Source organism: Phyllostomus hastatus, unplaced genomic scaffold (genome assembly GCF_019186645.2).
Source record: "Phyllostomus hastatus isolate PE091 unplaced genomic scaffold, TTU_PhHast_1.1 phas_contig_38, whole genome shotgun sequence".
NCBI classification, from domain to species: Eukaryota; Metazoa; Chordata; class Mammalia; order Chiroptera; family Phyllostomidae; genus Phyllostomus; species Phyllostomus hastatus.
The window spans coordinates 24,562,734-24,581,609 of record NW_025333869.1 but is presented as its reverse complement, the minus strand read 5'-3'; the positions used below and the strand labels follow the sequence as shown (position 1 = coordinate 24,581,609).

Here is an 18,876-nt window from a genome sequence, read left to right as displayed (position 1 = left end):
TGGAGATTAATAATGCACATTAGCATATTAAAAAGTTGGCAGAAGTAGTGCTACAGGAAAAAATTCTGCATAACCTGGCATTTTGCAAACTTATTGGAACCATGAAATACTTTTTTTTTCCCTAAACCCATAGAACCATTATCATATTGCAGTATATACCATTCTTCAAAATGCTCTTTGGGAAATTCTATGCTAAATTATGTCTAAAGACAGTTTGGCAAGCTCTACAACAACCAAAGGAGAAAGTGCCAGGGCCTCTGAAAAGGTGCCAATTTCTGAAGGTCCTAACCTTCTGGGAAGAAACAAAGACAGCTGAGACCAGGAGCAGCTGAGATTAGAACAGAAGGCAGACAAAAGTCCTCCTGCCCCTGCCCCTGCCCCACCCTTTCCTCACCCCCTAACATGGGTCAGAGGCTCCACTCTCAATCTTCTTGACCAGCACTTGACCAGCCTGTATACTTATCTTTCTTCCCTGTTAGACCATGAGTGTCTGCAGGGCAGGACCTTGTGCCCAGCTGCTATAACTCAGTGCCTTCCTGCTGGTTGAATAAAAGGGTGAATCACACTAAATATGATTTATCGACATTACTAGTAAACATTCATAATGGAAGCAGCTGACGTTTATTAAACATTCAGGGCATGATAGGCACTAGGTAAATACCCTATGAGGTAGATATTATTGTCCTGATTTTAAAAACATAGTAACTAAATCCAGAAATTGCCCAAAGCTACTCAGCTAGTAAATGATAGAGCCAAGATTCAAATCCAGACAATATGACTCCAGAACCTGGGTTCTTAACAAATATACTTCTCTTCCTCGCTTGTAAAACTCATCTCAGCAGTAACATTCCATGATCCTGTTGCGGGAGAACGTGTACAGAACTTGAACCAATGGAAGAACCACCACTGGGACTGTCAGGATCAGCAGGGTTTAAAAGCGAAGGGGAGCATGCAAGGAGAGCCTGTGCGCCCAGCAGGCTGAAGGGCCTGGAAGGGACAGTGGGACACACGCTAGAGGCCTCTCTGAGGAAGTGACATTTGAATTGAGACCTGAAAGACAAACAGAAGTTACCAGATAAAGACTATAACTAGGTATCTAAGAAAACTAAGTTTTTAAATAGACAGTATAAATATTCTCATAGTAAGTTAAACTCAGATTTTTAAATTTTTGTGTTTGCCTTCCTTTGTGGACTACATGTGAGTGATACTTCTCGGTTGCTATAGTGGGTTCAAGCGTGGCCCCCAAAAGATGTGTTTACGTCTTGGCACCTGGAACTTGGGAATGTGACTCTGAGAGATGGGTCTTTGCAGGTTATCAAGTTAAGGATCTTGAGATGCAATCTGGGTTAAAAATTACCCAGTTGGGCCCGAAATCCCATGACAACTGTCCTTGTAAGAGATGTGCAGAGGAAAGACACAGAGGGAGAAGGAGGGGAAGGCCCTGTGAAGCCAGAGCAGGGAATGGGGTTGCGCAGCCCCAGCCGGCGGATGACGGCAGCGCCAGAAGCTGCAAGAAGCAAAGGAGGGTTTTTCCGTAGGGCCTTTCGAGGGACCATGGCTCTGCCAACATCTTGGTAGATATTGGATTTGTGGCCTTTAGAACTGTGACAGAATACATTTCTGTTGTTTTAAATCAGCAAGTTTGTGTAATTTGTTATGGCAGTCCTACAAAATGAATACACTTGGCTTCTCCCTGTTACTGAGCGTGCATCTGGGCCAGTTTCCCCTAGATATCTATCATTCTACACTCAGGGAATTCAAAGTTACACAGATAAACTAAGAAGTCAAAACAAATGCCAAACATCGTATATCTCGAAGCCAAACATATTTCTGGATATCAGATATGACTGTATAATTTGCACCACTGCCTCTATTAGCAAGGATAATGAGGCATGGATATATGGGTACTAAACATCCCAGGAAATGACCTGAAGTTATTTGAAAGAAGCACTTTGTCTCTCTCTCTCTCTCTCTTTTTTTTTTCCTTTTTAACCAGCCTGGTTGCACTTTCCTTTGCCACCACTACCCTGAGTCATTCTATTTTGGACACCCTATAATTTTAACGTGGACAGTGATTCGTCCTGTATCATTGTTCTTTAAAGCAATTCTATTGTCTTTAGTTGGGCTTTTCAAAAAATGGTATGCATATGTAAAGAGGAGTTTAATAATTTTATTTTTATAATAAGTGGTGACTTTAAATCTGGTATCTTTGGATTTTCAGATGCTGTCCATCTGTTTTGTGAAATAGAGCAATGTCACCAAAGCTGTTCTGGAGAAATGACCCTGCGGTGTTACATGCACACACACACCTCCGTATCATCATCAATTTTCCCAAAGGATTCTATAAAGGTCAGAGGTGGTATTATTTTAAGCAAGCAAACAAAAAACTGCAATGGTTGATGTTTTAATGAGATATTTTACTCTTAATAAGCTGTTATAACAGATATTTAATTACATTGATAAAATTGTGAAAAACTACACCCAAAGCTACATTGCAGTGTTGTTTATAGTATTAACAATGGGAAAATATAATTGTCAAAAAGACAGCAATTATTAAACCATGGTGCATCATATTCAGGGTAGAAAGCTACCATGCTACTTGAAATTACGTTTTGGAGATGGTTATTTTTTTTTAAAAGGTACAGAACAAAACACTTGGTGTATACATATAGATGTAAATGAAGATGTACATGTAGAGGTATGAATATATATGATAGATGTATTATACGTTATTGCTGTAATTTGGCTATAACTGACAGGTTAATCATTTACCCAAATTAAAAAAGGGGTAAGTGAGAAGCTTCCCAGGTTCCTGAAGTAGTTAGTTGGGGAAGTGGTCGCATTGCGTACTGTATATAAATTGGATCTACCATTCAGACCTGTCTGTAAAGAAAAGGCACAGGGAATTACAGAATTTTGTGCCCTGCTCTCCCTCCTAGGCAGCAAGCAGAGCATACCTATGACTTTCTATACATATATGTGTTGAGAACTGAGTGAACAGATTCTGGATTGAATGCATAATCTGTTGTTTTCTCCATATTGAGCTAATTTAAAGTGGAAACAAATCACCTTCCTGAAGCCATGGTTTTTCTCATTACTTGACCAGAAAAACGCCCCCAAATCCTGAAATATTTGTCAACTTTAGAGTTAAAACAGGAAAATCAACTTGGAGAAATTTCTTCCTATGTTCTAGGCTGATAATAAGATACTAGTTCACGTAAACCCAAATGAATCTAAAAGGAGCTCTCTTCATTCAATGAGCAGAGACAGTCCTCATACCCTGAATATTTCTCCACAACCAACTTTTAGGCCCATAAATTCAACCCTCAGAATTAGGGTGTCAATTAAGGAGAACAACTGCTATTTTTAAAAGTTGTGTAGATTAAGAAAATAAAATTAGAAAATCTTAAGGAATCCACCAAAAAGTGCTGAACAAGTAAGACTATGTTTATAGAACCTTAGTCTGTGCTTTGGAAATCACACATTGCAGCACCCAAAAGAGAAATACAGGAAGTGTCAGACAACCCAAAAACTAACAGAATTTGTTGCTAGCAGATCTGTACTACAAGGAAAGAATGATAAAGGAAGTTCTTCAGCCTCACGGAAAGTGATCCCAGATAAAAATGTAGATATTCAGGAATAAACGAAAAACACTCAAAATGATATATATGAGTCAATGATAAATGAGGGTAAGTCTACAAGCTTATTTTTCCTCTTAATTCCTTAAAAAACATACCTGTTGAAAGCAAAAATTCTAATATTGTACTATAGGGATTATATCACACATAGATGAAATATAAATGACAAGTAATGGCATAAAGGATGGGGTGATGGTGAATGAAACTATATGATTGCAAGGTTCTTACATTCGCTTGAAGTGGTACAGTATTAACTTTCAGTAAACCATGAAAGTTGTAATTTCTAGAGAAACCACGAAAATAAAACAATTCAAAGCAATATAGCTAAAAGGCCAGTAGAGACCCAACTGTATGTCTAGAAGAGATGCAGACACAGGGAGGGTGAACATAAAAGAAAGGACATACCATGCAAACAATAAGCACAAAAAAGCTGGAATATTATATTGATATCACACAAAATAGATGTCAACAAAAGGCTTATTACTGAAGATGAAGGGGAAACATTCTCAAGGATTAAAGGACCGATTCATCAAAAGAGCATAATAATCTTTTTTCTTTTCTTATTTTTCCATTACCATTTATCCCTCCATACCCTCTTCCACCTCCATCCGCCTCCCTCCTCCTGCAATCATTTGCATAACAATCTTCATCATTAAGTGTGTATGCACATAATAGCAGAGCTCAATATCCATGAAGCAAAGACTGACACCACTTAAAGGAAAAAATAGGTAAGTCCACACATCATATGTGGAGATTTTAAATCCCTCTCCTACTAACTAGACAAAAAAATCAGTAAGGACATAGAAGATCTGAACACTATCAACCACCTTGATCTAACTGGTATTTTTACAACACTGTACTTAAAGGTATAGAAAATACATTCTTTTCAAGTGTACATGAAACACTCATCAAAAAACTGACCATAGGCTGGACCATAAAACAAGTCTCAATCAATTTTAAAGAAGTGAAATTTTGTAGTGAATTCTCTGACTACAATGGAATTAAATAAGAAATAAAAACAAAATATTTGGAAGTTAAGCAACATATACGATATACTTTTAAATAACACATGGGTCACCGAAGAAATCAGAAGGAAAATCAGCAAATATCTCAAGCAGGATGATATTGAAAATACAACGTGAAAATCTGTGGGATGTGGATAAAGAAGTATTTAGATGCAGCTTCAAAAGTTTATCTTAGAAAAAGTAGGTAAAGTTCCATTTTAAGAAGCTAGAAAAAGCAAAGCAATGTAGACTGAAAATAAGTAGAAGAAAATAACAAAGATATGAGCAGAAATCAATGCAATAAAAAAATAAAGAAAATTAACAAAGTAAAAAAGTAGTTCTTTGAAAAGTTTAACAAAGTTGCTAACCCCCTAGGTAAACTTAATAATAAAAAAGAAAAAAAATATAATTCACCAATATTACCAGTAAAAGATGGGATTTCAGATTTTACAGATTCTACATGCATCAAATATAATAACAGAGTGCTATAAACAAGTTTATGTAAATAAATTCAGTAACTTAGATGAAATGGGCCAATTCCTAAAAAATACAACTCATCAAAATTCATGTAAGATAAAAACACAAACTCTGAATACTTATATATTTACTAAGGAAATTTAATTATCAAAACCTTCCCACAAAGAAAACTGCAGGCCCAGGTAATTTTACTGGTGAAACTGTCAAGACAATTCAGAAAGAAAGAACAGCAATCTTACATAAGATCTTTCTGAAAATAAAGAAAAAAAATCCCCAAATACAGTTTATATGGATAGTATACTCTGGTACAAGACCTGAAGACATTATAGAAGAGAAAATTACAGATCAATATCCCTCAATATTTAACAAAATGTTAGCAAATCAAAGCCAGAAATATATAAAAAGCCTAATACATCATTACAAAATTGGGTTTCATTCAGGACATAAGAGATAATCAATGTAATCTACTATATTAAAAAAAAATAGGGCCCTGGCTGGCATAGCTCAGTGGATTGAGTGCGGGCTGCAAACCAAAGTGTCGCAGGTTCGATTCCCAGTCAGGGTACATGCCTGGGTTGCAGGTCATGACTCCCAGCAACTGCACATTGATGTTTCCCTCTCTCTTTCTCCCTCCCTTCCCTCTCTAAAAAATAAATAAAATCTTAAAAAAAAATAAAGGCGAATAAAATAATTTGTATATATATAAAGAAAAATTATCTGATGGAACTCAACATCATTTGATGATAAAAAACCCTTTTTAAATTAGGAAGATAAATTTCCTTAATCTGATAATTGGTATCTATTAACAGTTTAATCTAAATAATATTCAACATAATGACAAAATAGTGAATGCTTTACATCTAAAACAAGGAAGAAGCCAAGGATGCCCACTCTTGCAGTAAGGCAAGAAAAAAGGTATAAATATCAAAGAAGAAGTGAAACTATCTCTGTATGCAGATGACATGATTCCTTACATAGAAAAACCTAAGGAATCCACAAAACAACTAGAACAGGGGTTTCAAACTCATTTTCACTGAGAGCCACGTCAGCATAGTGGTGGCCTTCAAAGGGCCGAATGTAGAGCTCCTTGCCCCTAGTTAAGAAGCAGTTAATATTTATACAGTTCTAAAATTACATTCGGTGCTTTGAAGGCATCTGCAAGGCTGATGTGGCCCCTGGTGAAAATGAGTCTGACACCTCCAACTGGAAAAATAGAATTTAGCAAGCTGTAGAATACAAGCTTAATATACAAAAATCAATTGTATTTTAATAACAGCAGCGAACAGTTGGAAATTGAAGTAAAAATTCAATTTACAATAGCATCAAAAACAAAGTATTTAGGCATTAATTTAAAAAAATATGTGCAAAACCTACATATTTAAAAAACTACTGCTGAGAGAAATCGAAGAGGACAAAAAAATAGAGATGTAATTTGCTCATGAAGGAAGAAGACTCATCACCAAGATGTCAATTCTCTCCAAATTAATGTACATGCAAAATGTTACTGTAATCACAATCCCACCTCTTTTTTTACATAGAAAGTGACAAGCTCATTCCAGTATTTATATGGAAATAAAAAGGACCTAAAATATGTAAAGCACTTTGAAAAAGAAGAATCAGTTGGGAGGATTTATAATACCTTCTACTTCAAGACTTTCTATAAAGCTATAGTAATCAAGATAGTGAATATGGGCACAAAGACACAGATAAATGTAACAGTATAGAGAGCTAAGAATGGATCTACTTAACTTAAAAGGTCATTTTATTTTTTTTATTGTTGACACTATTACAAATGTTTCCCATTTCCCCCCTTTTGCTCCCCTCCCCCGCTCCACGCCTTCACGATAATGCTGTCTGTGTCCATGGGCTATGTATACGTGTTCTTTGGCTGATCTCTTCCATCACTCCCTCCCTGCTCTGACCCTGACCCCACCCGTCTCTGAGATCTGTCCGCTCCATGTGTCCATGCCTCTGGTCCTCTTTTGTTTGTCAGTTTATTTTGTTCATTAGATTCCACATGTGAGTAAGATCATGTGGTATTTGTCTTTTCTCTGACTGGCTTATTTTGGTTAGCACAATAATCTCCAGCTCCATCCATGCTGTCACAAAGGGTATGGGTTCCTTCTTCTTTTTTTTTGAACTTTTTAAAATCCTCACCTGAGGATATGTTTTTTAAATTGATATTAGAGAGAAAGAAAGGGAGAAACATCAATTGGTTGTTTCCCCCATATGCCCTAACTGTGGATCAAACCCACAACCTAGGTAAGTGCTCTGACTTGGGATCAACACCCACAACCTTCTGGTGTATGAGATGACACTCCAACTGACTGAGCCACCTGGCCAGGGCAAGAGTTCCTTCTTTTTTACAACCATGTAGTAGTCCACTGTGTGAATGTGTCCTTTTTTATCCACTCATCCACTGACGGGCACTTGGGCTATTTCCAGATCTTGGCTATTGTAAATAATGCCGCTATGAACATAGACGTAAATCTATTCTTTCTGATTGGTGTTTTGGAATTCTTAGGATATATTCCCAGAAGTGGGATTGCTGGGTCATACAGCAGTTCCTTGATTTTTGGTAAAGCTGCCAAAGCAAACCAAGGGAGGGCCTTTTCAACACACGGTGCTGGTACAACTGGATGTCCATGGTAAAAAATCTTGACTTCTACTTCACACAATATATAGAAATCAATTTGAGATGAATTATATATGAAATACTAGCGCTAAAACACTAATGCTTCTTGAAGAAAAATATAGGAGAATATTTTCATAGTTTGGTGGTAGATAAAGGTTTGCTGAGACCAGAAAGTAAAAACCAAAATACAAAATTGGATACATTACACTTTATCAAAATAAAAAAGTTTCTGTTAATCAAAAGACACAATTCAGAAAGTGAACAGGCAAGCCACAAGCTAGAAAAATATTCAGAAAATATATATCTGATACAGGACTTCTATCTAGAATACATCAAGATCTCCTACAATTCAATAATAAGGCGAGCAACCTAATAAAAATGGGCAAAAGATTTGAACTGACACTTCACAAAAAAAGATATATGAATAACAGCCCTAGCTGGTGTAGCTCAGTGGATTGAGCTCAGGCTGAGAACCAAAGTGTCGCTGGTTCGATTCCCAGTCTAGGGCACATGCCGGAGTTGTGGGCCAGGTCCCCAGTGGGGGCCACATGAGAGGCAACCACACATGGATGTTTCTTTCCCTCTCTTTCTCCCTCCCTTTCTCTCTCTCTAAAAAAATGAATAAAATAAAAAAAAGATATATGAGTAATAACACAAAAAGATGCTCAACAGCAGAAGTCATCAGGGGAATATAAATCTGAAACACAATGAGATACATTACAGGATCATTTAAATTAAAAATGCAGTTGTTATAAGAATGCGGAACAACTTGAACTGTTGTACATTGCTGGTGACTGTAAAAAGATATGCTGTGCAAAACAGTCTGACAGTTTTTTATAAAGCAATATTCTTTCCCCTGGACCCTGCAAGGTAAATAAAGATGTATGTCTTGAAAAAAAGTAACAGAACAATGTTCATACCAGCTGTATTCAAGATAGCCAATAACTGGAAACAGCCAATGTATCCAACAGGAGAACAGATGAACTGGGGAGTATTTGTAAGATGGATTACTATTTATAAAAAAGGAACAAACTACTGTACATGCAATAACATGAACGAAGCTCAAAAATACACTGAGAGAAACTTTATAAGGAGCGCACATTGTACCCTGGCTGGTGTGGCTCAGTGGGTTGGGTGTCATGCAAACTGAAAGGTCGTGGGTTTGTTTCCCAGTCAGGGCACATGCCTGGGTTGCAGGTTCAGTCCCTGGTCAGGGAGCCTGTGAAAGGCAACTAATCGATGTGTTTCTCTCTCTCTCTCTCTCCTTCCTTCCCTTTCCCTCCTCCTTCCCTTCCTTCCTTCCTTCCTTCCTTCCTTCCTTCCTTCCTTCCTTCCTTCCTTCCTTCCTTCCTTCCTTCCTTCCTTCCTTCCCCTTTCTCTAAAATCAAAGGATGTCCTCAGGTGGGGATAAAAAAATGTATAAAAAAGAATGGACATTGTATAATTCCCTTTTTACATGAGTGGGGGCAGAAGCTGATGGTGAAAGGGGCAGAAGGGAACTTTAAACAAATACTGAATTTCAGTTAATATTTATGATAAAGTACTTAGGAGTAAAGTGTGCTTAAGTTTGTAACTTCCTTTGAATGCATCAAAAAATAAGATTGACAGAGGCATGAACAAATGCACAGATACACTATCAGGGAAATATAGCAAAATGTTAGCTGAGCCATACATACAGATATTCTTTAAATAATTATTTCAACTGTTCTAATATTTGAAACCTTTCACAAGAAAATGTTGGGGAAAAAATTGTGTTTTCAGCCCTGATCAGTGTGGTTCATGGTTGGGTGCTGTCCTGCAAACCAAAAGGTCACTGGTTCGATTCCCCATTAGGGCACATGCCTGGGTTGCTGGCCAGGTCACCTCCGTTGGGGGCATATGAGAGACAACTGATCAATGTTTCTCTCCCTCTCTTTCTCCACCACATTCTAAAAGTAAATATATAAAATCTTGAAAAAAATTGTGTTTTCAATTCCTCTGCTCTCTCACATTGCCTGTACAAATTGGAACTGAATTTGTATGAAGTAAGCCAACAGGGGATGCTATTTTTGGAGTCATGACTTTATCTTTTAAAAAAACTAACACACTTTAACAGGAAAAAATAAACCAAAACACTCCTTGTCACCAAAGAATGAATTAAAATGCAGAGTGATTTAAAGATGGGCATCTGTCTCGAGTCTTTAGCATGAGAAAATATATTTGCTGAGCTTGGCGTCTCAAGGTGAAACTGAAGGATCATGCAATGTCAACAAAACAAAACAAGTAAAAAAAAGTCAAGACACACATATTAGACAGATAGTCACATAATATATTACAGACAGATTCGATGTTTATACCCTCAAGAAAAAACTTTTAGGTTTCATTACCTTTATCAAGAGATGCCCCCGCCATGTGGTAAAAGCTCAGTGCAGTGTCCACATCATTAATATTCTTTAAGAAAGTAAAGAAGTTCTCCACTTCCTGAAATGTCAGACCCTGAAAGAAGAGAGACAGCAGAGTAAGGCCCGAACCTCTAACAAAAGGCCTCATAAAATGCAGAAAACTAAGCTGCTATTTATGTCTATCTATCAGACATGTGTCTATGTCTAGAACAGAGACTGAATAAATTAGTTAAGGGATGTCAAGTTTGAACACAATAGGGGAACAAAACCCTAGACTTTTACCCTGAGAAAGGCAAGCTGGCTAATTGCTTTCCCCTCACATGTAAAATTTGACATAAAGCTTTTACAGTGGTGGCTGGATGTCTTTAATGAAAATATTTCTAACTGTGCCCTGCAATTAGTCATAGTATCTATTTTGACATTTCCTAAATGAGCTGTAGCCACTTGCTCTGTCTTATATCTTAAAAAGACCAGAGTCAGGATTCCATTTAAATAATCTATTCAGAGGCTAGCTAAGCCTTTTAAAGCTTAAACTAATTAAAGAATTGCCAACCTTGGTGATATAGACTGGAATGGTTTCAGAATTTAGCAGAACCTAAGGACTTGGAAAGCTGTTTGTTATCTCACTTTTAAAGCTGTTAAAGGAATTTGCCCCTTAATTTTAATCTGATAAAATTCTATCAATGAAGAAATTCTTTTCAAAAGCTAGTCAACGGTCTGCTGACCTCAAATTCTACTTGTATGAAGGCTCCAGAGAGAAAAGTTACATGAATAGGGGCCACAGGGAGCTCCCTTACAGGGAGGAAGGTTTGTCCTATTTGCCTGTTTCCCACTTCTCACACATCATGCTGTGATGGAAATGAATACAATTTCTAAGAAGTAAATAACACTGAAGAGACACTGAGATTAATGTCTTTTAATGAAAAATCAGGTCCTTAATGTACTGCAGGTGTCAGCTGGCTTCCACTTAGTGCTACTCCTCTTCCAGTTTCCATTTCCCCAAACTACAGAGCCTAGGAGTCCACAATGAGAACTCAGGAATAAGGAAACCTGAAGATAGACAATCTGTAGTACTTTCCTGGTATTCTTCACACTGGATCAATGGTATCTTTCTTATTTTATCAATCAAACTAAGAGCTAAAATACTGTATGTATAATCACATCACATGATCTTATAGTTTTTTTCCCCCAGCAATCAAAGAACTTGAACTTTTTCTTGTGGAATATGATGACCGTATAGAAAGGCACAGGACTTCTGGCCAAGATGGAGGCATAGGTAGATACACTTTCCCTCCTTGCATAACCAAAGGAAGAACAACAAATTAAAAAACAAAAAATAACCAGAACTAGAAAGTTGAACTGTATGGAGGTCTGACAACTAGGAATTTAAAGAAGAAATATTCCTTCAGACTGGAAGGAGGGGCAGAGATGGGCAGCCTGGACAGAGAGGGCTGAGGCAAGGCAGGTGGTGAATCAGGTGGTCCCACATTTGTGTGTGGATAACTGGGAAGAACAACTGGGGAGCCAGACAGACTAAGCCACCCAGGGTTCCAGTGTGGGGAAATAAAGCCTCAAAACCTCTGGCTGTAAAAACCTATTGGGGTTGCAGCAGAGGGAGAAACTCTCAGCCTCACAAGAGAGTTTTGTTGGAGAGACCCACAGGATCCTAGAACATACACAAACCTACCCACCCAGGAATCAGCACCAGAAGGGCCCAGTCTGCTTGTGGGTAGTGGGGGAAGTGACTGAAAGCTGGCTGAGAGCTGAGCAAGTGGCACTGTTTCCTCTTGGACCCCTCCACCAGATAGAGCTTCACAATGCCGCAATGTGGGTTGCCCTGCCTTGGCGAATACCTAATGGTCCACACCTTACAATGTAACGGGTGTGCTGAGACAAAGAAATATGGCCCAAATGAAAGAACAGATCAAAACTCCAAAGATAGAATTAAGTGATGAAGAGATAGCCAACTTATCAGATGCACAGTTCAAAACACTGGTACACAGGATGCTCACAGAAGTGGTTGAGTATGGTTGCAAAATAGAGGAAAAAGTGAAGGCTATACAAAGTGAAATAAAAATTTACAGGGAACAAACAGTGATGGGAAGGAAACCAGGACTCAAATCAATGATTTGGAGCAGAAGGAAGAAATAAACATTCAACCAGAATAGAATGAAGAAACAAGAATTCAAAAAAAAAAAATGAGGAGAGGCTTAGAAACCTCCAAGACATCTTTAAATGTTCCAACACCCGAATCATAGCAGTGCCAGAAGGAGAAGAGGAAGACCAAGAAACTGAAAACTTATTTGAAAAAATAATGAAGGAGAACTTCCCTAATCTGGCAAAGGAAATAGACTTCCAGGAAGTCCAGGAAGCACAGAGAGTCCCAAAGAAGTTGGACCCAAGGAAGCACACACCAAGGCACATCATAATTACATTACTCAAGATTAAAGATCAGGAGACAATCTTAAAAGCTGCAAGAGAAAGGGAGACAGTTGCCTACATAGGAGTTCCCATCAGATTGTCAGCTGATTTCTCACAAGAAACATTGCAGGCAAGAAGGGGCTGGAAAGGAGTATTCTAAGTCATGAAAAACAAGGACCTACATCCAAGATTACTCCATCCAGCAAAGCTATCATTTAGAAGAGCAGATAAAGTGTTTCCCAGATAAAGTCAAGTTAAAGGAGTTCATCATCACCAAGCCCTTATTATACGAAATGGTAAAGGGACTTATCTAAGAAAAAGAAGATCAAAACTATGAACAGTAAAATGATAACAAACTCATAACTATCAACAATTGAACCTAAAACAAAACCAAAAACAAACAAAGCAAACAACTAGGACAGGAACAGAATCACAGAAATAGAGATCACATGGAAGGTTATCAGTGGGGAGTGGGAAGGGTAGAATGGGAGAAAAGGTACAGGGAGTAAAAAGCATAAATGTTAGGTACAAAATAGACAAGAGGAGGTTAAGAATAGTATAGGAAATGGAGAAGCCAAAGAACTTATATGTATGACCCATGGACGTGAAATAAGGGGAGGGAATGCTGGTGAGAGGGGAGTACAGGGTGGAGGGGAACAATGGGGAGAAAAAAATGGGACAAGTGTAATAGCATAATTAATAAAATATACTTAAAAATTTAAAAAAAGGTGCAGAAAACATAAATGTACAACTTAACAACCTACTGTAAAGTAACACCCATAAAACCTCCATTAAGGTCAAGGAACAGACTATTATGAGCATCCTAGAAGAAACCTTCCCCCCTCCCCAATATGGCCGTTCCCAACCATATGCCTCTTCTCTTCTCAGTGGTAGCCACTATTCTGATTTGTTTTTTAATCCTCACCCAAGGATATATGAGGTCTGTCCAGAAAATGTCCAGCCATTGTTAATATAATGAGAATGGTTTGCATAACATCAATGTAACCTGGCAGTCAAGGAGAGTGGACTGGACTGGAATGCACGTATGTGTGAACAATGATGACTTCACTGTACTAGTCAGTGGGGATGGTAGATGCTGTAGAGTGAGCATGTATACTGTGTGGCTGTCACATTTAAAATGACTGAAGTAGTAGAGCAATGATGTGTTAAGTTTGAACATTTCTCTGTGGAAACTATTAGGATGATTCAGAAGGCTGTAGCTATGGGCAATTGGTGATTGGCAGCTTCATCATGACAACACACCTGCTTATGCATCACTTCTCAGACAGAATTTTTTTGTGAAACATCAAATCACTGAGGTGACTCAGCCCCCCTTCAGCCCAGATTTGGTGTCCTGCAACTTCTGGCTTTTCCCAAAACTAAAATCACCTTTGAAAGGAAAGAGATTTCAGATCCTTGATGAGATCCAGGAAAATATGATGGGGCAGCTGATGGGGATTGGGAGAACTATGTGAGGTCCCAAGTGCTTACTTTGAAGGGGATTGAGGTGTCATTGTCTATGTACAATATTTCTTGTACCTTTTTAAATAAATGTCTCTATTTTTCATATTACATGGCTGGATACCTTCTGGACAGACCTCATATTTATTGATTTCAGAGAGAGGGAAGGGAGAGAGAGAAAAACAATGATGTGAGAGAGAAACATCAATTAGTTTCCTCCCATATGTGCCCTGACTGGGGATTGAACCTGCAACCGCTTGGTGTATGGGATGCTACTCCAACCAATTGAGCCACTCAGCCAGAATAGGGCTCACTATTCTGATTTTTAAGGGATAAGTTTCCTTGCCTTTAAAAAAAAATAGCACTATTATCTATTTACACATTGTTAAACAGAAACAAGTATAATTATGTGTGTTTTTGAACTTTATAAATGAATCATGAAACGTGCATTCTATAGTCACACACCACATAATGATGTTTCAGCCAGTGAAGACTGCCTATGTGACAGTGTTCCCATAGGATTACAAAGGAGCTGAAAAATTCCTATCCCCTAGTGACGTGGTAGCAGTGGTAACACCATAGTTCTATGCATTACTCACATGTCTGTGGTGATGCTGGTAAAAACAAACCTACCGTGCTGCTAATGGTCAGCTGTATGAAAGCATAACACATACACTATATATTTCTATGTTTATATGTTTTTTAAATTATATTTTATTGATTATACTATTACAGTTGTCCTGATTTTTCCCCCTTTGCCCCCTGCTGTGCAGCAGCCAGCCCACACTCCCTCAGGCCATCTCCACACCATTGTTCATGTCCATGGGTCATGTATACAAGTTTTTTGGCTTCTTCATTTCCTATATTGTACTTTACACCCCCATGGCTATTCTGTAACAACCTATTTGTACTTTTTAATCTCCTTATGTCTTCACCCATTCCCCTACAACCCACTCCTATCTGGCAAACATCAAAACATTCTGAATATCCATGATTCTGTCTCTGTTCTTCTTGTTTGCTTAGTTTGTTTTTTTTTTTTAGATTTAATTGTGGACAGATATGTATTTTTGCCATTTTATGTTCATAGTTTTGATCTTCTTCTTTTTCTTAAATAAGTCCTCTTAACATTTCAGATAGTAATAGTTTGGTGATAATGCATTCCTTTAGTTTTTTTTCTTGTCTGGGAAGCTCTTTATCTGCCCTTTGATTCCAAATGATAGCTTTGCTTGGTAGAGCAATCTTGGCTGTAGGTACTTGCTTTTCATGACTTTGAATATCTCTTGCCAATCTCTCTTACCTAAAGAAAAGTTTCTTTTGAGAAATCAGCTGACAGTCTTATGGAAATTTCCCTGTAGGCAACTAACTGCTTTTCTCTTGCTGCTTTTAAGGTTTTCTCTTTAACTTTAACCGTTGGCACTTTAATTATGACATGTTTTGGAGTGGGCCTCTTTGTATCCATCTGGTTTGGGACTCTGTGCTTCCTAGACTTGCATGTCTACTTCCTTCACCAAATTAGGGAAGTTTTCTTTCATTAGTTTTTCAAATAGATTTGTAATTTCTTGCTTTTTCTCTTTTCTTTCTGGCACCCTATGATGCAAATGTTGGAACACTTAAAGTTGTCCCATGGGCTGCTTATTCTATCCTCATTTTTTTTTCTTCTTTTGTTCTGACTGGTTGTTTTTTGCTTCCTTACGTTCAAAATCATAGATCTGATTCTCAGTTTCATCAACTCTACTGTTGTTTCCCTGTAAATTCTTATTTCAATTAATGTATCCTTTGTTTTTGACTCTTTTTTATGCTGTTGAGGTCCTCACTAAGTTCTTAAAACATCCTCATAACCAGTGTTTCTGATTCTGCATCTGACAGATTGTTGATCTCCATTTTGTTTAGTTCTTTTTCTGGAGTTTTGATCTGTTCTTTCATTTGGGTCATGTTTCTTTGCCTCCTCGTGTTCGTTTCTATGTATCAGGTAGAGCTGCTTTGACTGTCTCTTGGTAGTGTGGCCTAATATAGTAAGTGTCCTATACAGTCCAGTGGCACAGCCATCCCTATCACCCAACCTGGGTACTTGAGTATGCCCTTTGTGTGGGCTAAGTACAGCTTCCTCTTGTAGTTGAGTCTTGGTCACTATTGGCAGATCAATGGGAGGGATTTATCCAGGCCAGTCAGCTGCAAGGATTGGCTGTGACCACTTAGCACCAACCTCTACCCTTCATGGAGGATCAGCTGTGCAGGAGCAGGGTGATAGTGCTCCAGTGTGTTCTGTAGCTGTCCACTAGGTGTACAGGTCCTGGGGTTTCCTGGGTGGTATAGGCCAAGGTCAGCCCCTACCTGTGTTTTTTCCCAGGGCCACTGTGCCTGAACTATAAAACAATCTGAGATGGCTGCTACTTGTTGTGGGCTTGGAGATTCCCAGGTGAAGCCAAACTGTGAATCTAGGCTGGTTGCTGCTATAGTCAGGTCTGGGGCTCACTGAGGCCAGCTGTTGCTTGTTTGTTAGGGTTTAGGAAGTTGTGAAACAGGAGACAAGACCAGCCATTCATATAGAGAAGCAACTTAAGTGAGCGTAAGTTGGGTGTGGTGGAGCCGCTGGGGATCTCCAAGGCAGTCAAACAGTGTTAGCCAGGTTGATGGAGTCTCAGATATGGCACCAGCTTGCCGGATCTGTGAAGGGAGGGTTTAGAAAAGGGACAATGACCTCTGCTTTCAGTTTCTGCCTGTATTAACTAGTGCCTTTCAAACTGCTACATTGGTGCTGGAGCTCAGAGGGAGTGAGTCTGGGTAGGTGAATCCATGTGTGGGTTCTTTAAGAGGAACTGCTTGGGGCTCCAGAAATTTCTCTCACCAACTCAATCTCTGCTGGTTTTTGTAGTCAGAAGTTGTGGGGACTCATCTTCCTGGCACTAGAACCCTGGGCTAGGGGGTCTGGTGTGGGACTGGGACTCTTTGCTCCTGACACATCCCTTCAGAATTTTTATTTCCCACACTTGGGGACAGACCAGCCCATTCCGCATTTGTGACCTTCCTACCAGTCTAGATGGATGTGTTTTCTTTCATTCCATAGTTGTCAGACTTCCATTCAACCTGATTTCTGATGGTTCCGAGTAATGGTTGTTCTATTTTCATTGTAATTTTGATGTGATTGTGCGAAGTGGAAGCCATGTTTGCCTACGCTGCCATCTTGACCAGAAATCTCTGTTTATATATGTTTTGATACGTAACTACTTACCATTGTGCTACAACTGCCTACAGTATTCAGTACATAACATGCCATACAGGTAGGTTAGAAGCAATAGAATATGTCCCATATAATCTAGCTGTGTAGCAGGCTTTAAGTTTGTGAAGTACACTCTATATTGTTTGCATAATGATGAATCTCCTAACCAATCATTTCTCAGAATGTATTCGTATTGTTAAGAGGCACATTACTGTAGTATATATGGCTTCTCAACATTTGGCCATAGTTTTTGTATACCTGTAGTTCATTCATTTTTATTGCTATAAGTATTTCATTGTGTAAATATACTACAATTTTTCCATTCTATTTGGGCCATTTCTAGTTTTTGGCAATTGTGAATAGTCATACATTTGTATTTAAGCATTTATTCCAACATTTATGGACTATATACTACATACCAACCTCCATAATATTTGGCAGTAAAATGGAAGGCTAATATTAAGTAATTTTTCCCTAACTTGAGGTCATTCTCTTGGCCTTGACTTACTGCATCCAGATGGAGGCCTCATTCTTTTATAAAGGCCATAGTATGCTATCTAAGCTAAGCACTAGGCTAGAACCAACCTTATAGATAATTACAGGTTCAACAGTATCACATGCTTATGGATGAGTAGACTAATACCATCTTTTCTTCCTCCCCATCAAAAGATACATACACACACAGATATGCAGAGGTAAAAACAACCCAAGTGTCCATCAATGGATGAAAGGATAAATGAAATGTGATATAATTAATTATTCACTCTTTAAAAGGAAAGAAATGTGGATAAATGCTACATAACATGGATGAACCGTGAAGAAATTATGCCAAGTGAAATAAGCCAATTACAAAAGAGCAAATATTATATGGTCCCATATATGTGAGTAGTTAAGTTTACAGAGGCAGAAAGTAGAAGAGTTGTTGCCAGGGGCCTGGGGGGAGATAGATCGAGGGGATGGTTGCACAACAGTGTAAATACCATTGAACTGTACACTTAAAAATGGTAAATCTTGAGACTTGCGGCCAAGATGGAGGTGTAGGTAGACACACTGTGCCTCCTCACACAACCAGATTAAGGACAACAAAATTTAGAAACAAAAAACCAACCAGAACTGACAGAAAATTGAACTGTACAGAAGTCCGACAACCAAGGAGTTAGACACATTCATATGGTCCGGTAGGAGGGGCGGAGTTAGGCAGCCAGGCAGAGAGGGGTCCCAGCAAAGCCTTGTGGACCCCGGTGCACAAGGCAATGGCTGACGGACCCTGGGCATGGGGTGGCAGTGGGCAGACCCAGTGAGGCGCACAGGGCAGCTGACTGACTGTGCAGTCCCACATTCGTGTGCAGAAAAACCAGGTGAAACTGGGAAACAAGACAGACCATGCACCCCAGGGCCCCAGCATGGGGAAATGAAGTCTCAAACACTGACTGAAAACACCTGTGGGAGTTGAGGTGCCGGGAGAGACTCCCAGCCTCACAGGAGAGTTTGCTGGAGAGACCCACAGGGTCCTAGAACGTACACAAACCCACCCACCTGGGAATCAGCACCAGAAGGGCCCAGTTTGCTTGAAGGAAGCAGTGGAAGGTACTGAAATCTGACAGAGAGCACAGCAAGCGCCACTGTTCCCTCTCAGACCCTG

General features: G+C 38.9%; 1 protein-coding gene across 4 annotated transcripts in view; it reads right to left on the bottom strand.

Moving 5' to 3' along the window:
- The window catches only part of MICU1 (mitochondrial calcium uptake 1), a 231,387-nt gene that overhangs the window by 20,094 nt on the left and 192,417 nt on the right, over nt 1–18,876 (bottom strand). For all 4 annotated transcript variants that reach the window (XM_045842201.1, XM_045842198.1, XM_045842199.1 and 1 more), the window contains one exon: nt 10,121–10,229. In XM_045842201.1, the coding sequence (XP_045698157.1) occupies nt 10,121–10,229 (109 nt within the window). The remainder of the gene's footprint in view (nt 1–10,120; nt 10,230–18,876) is intronic.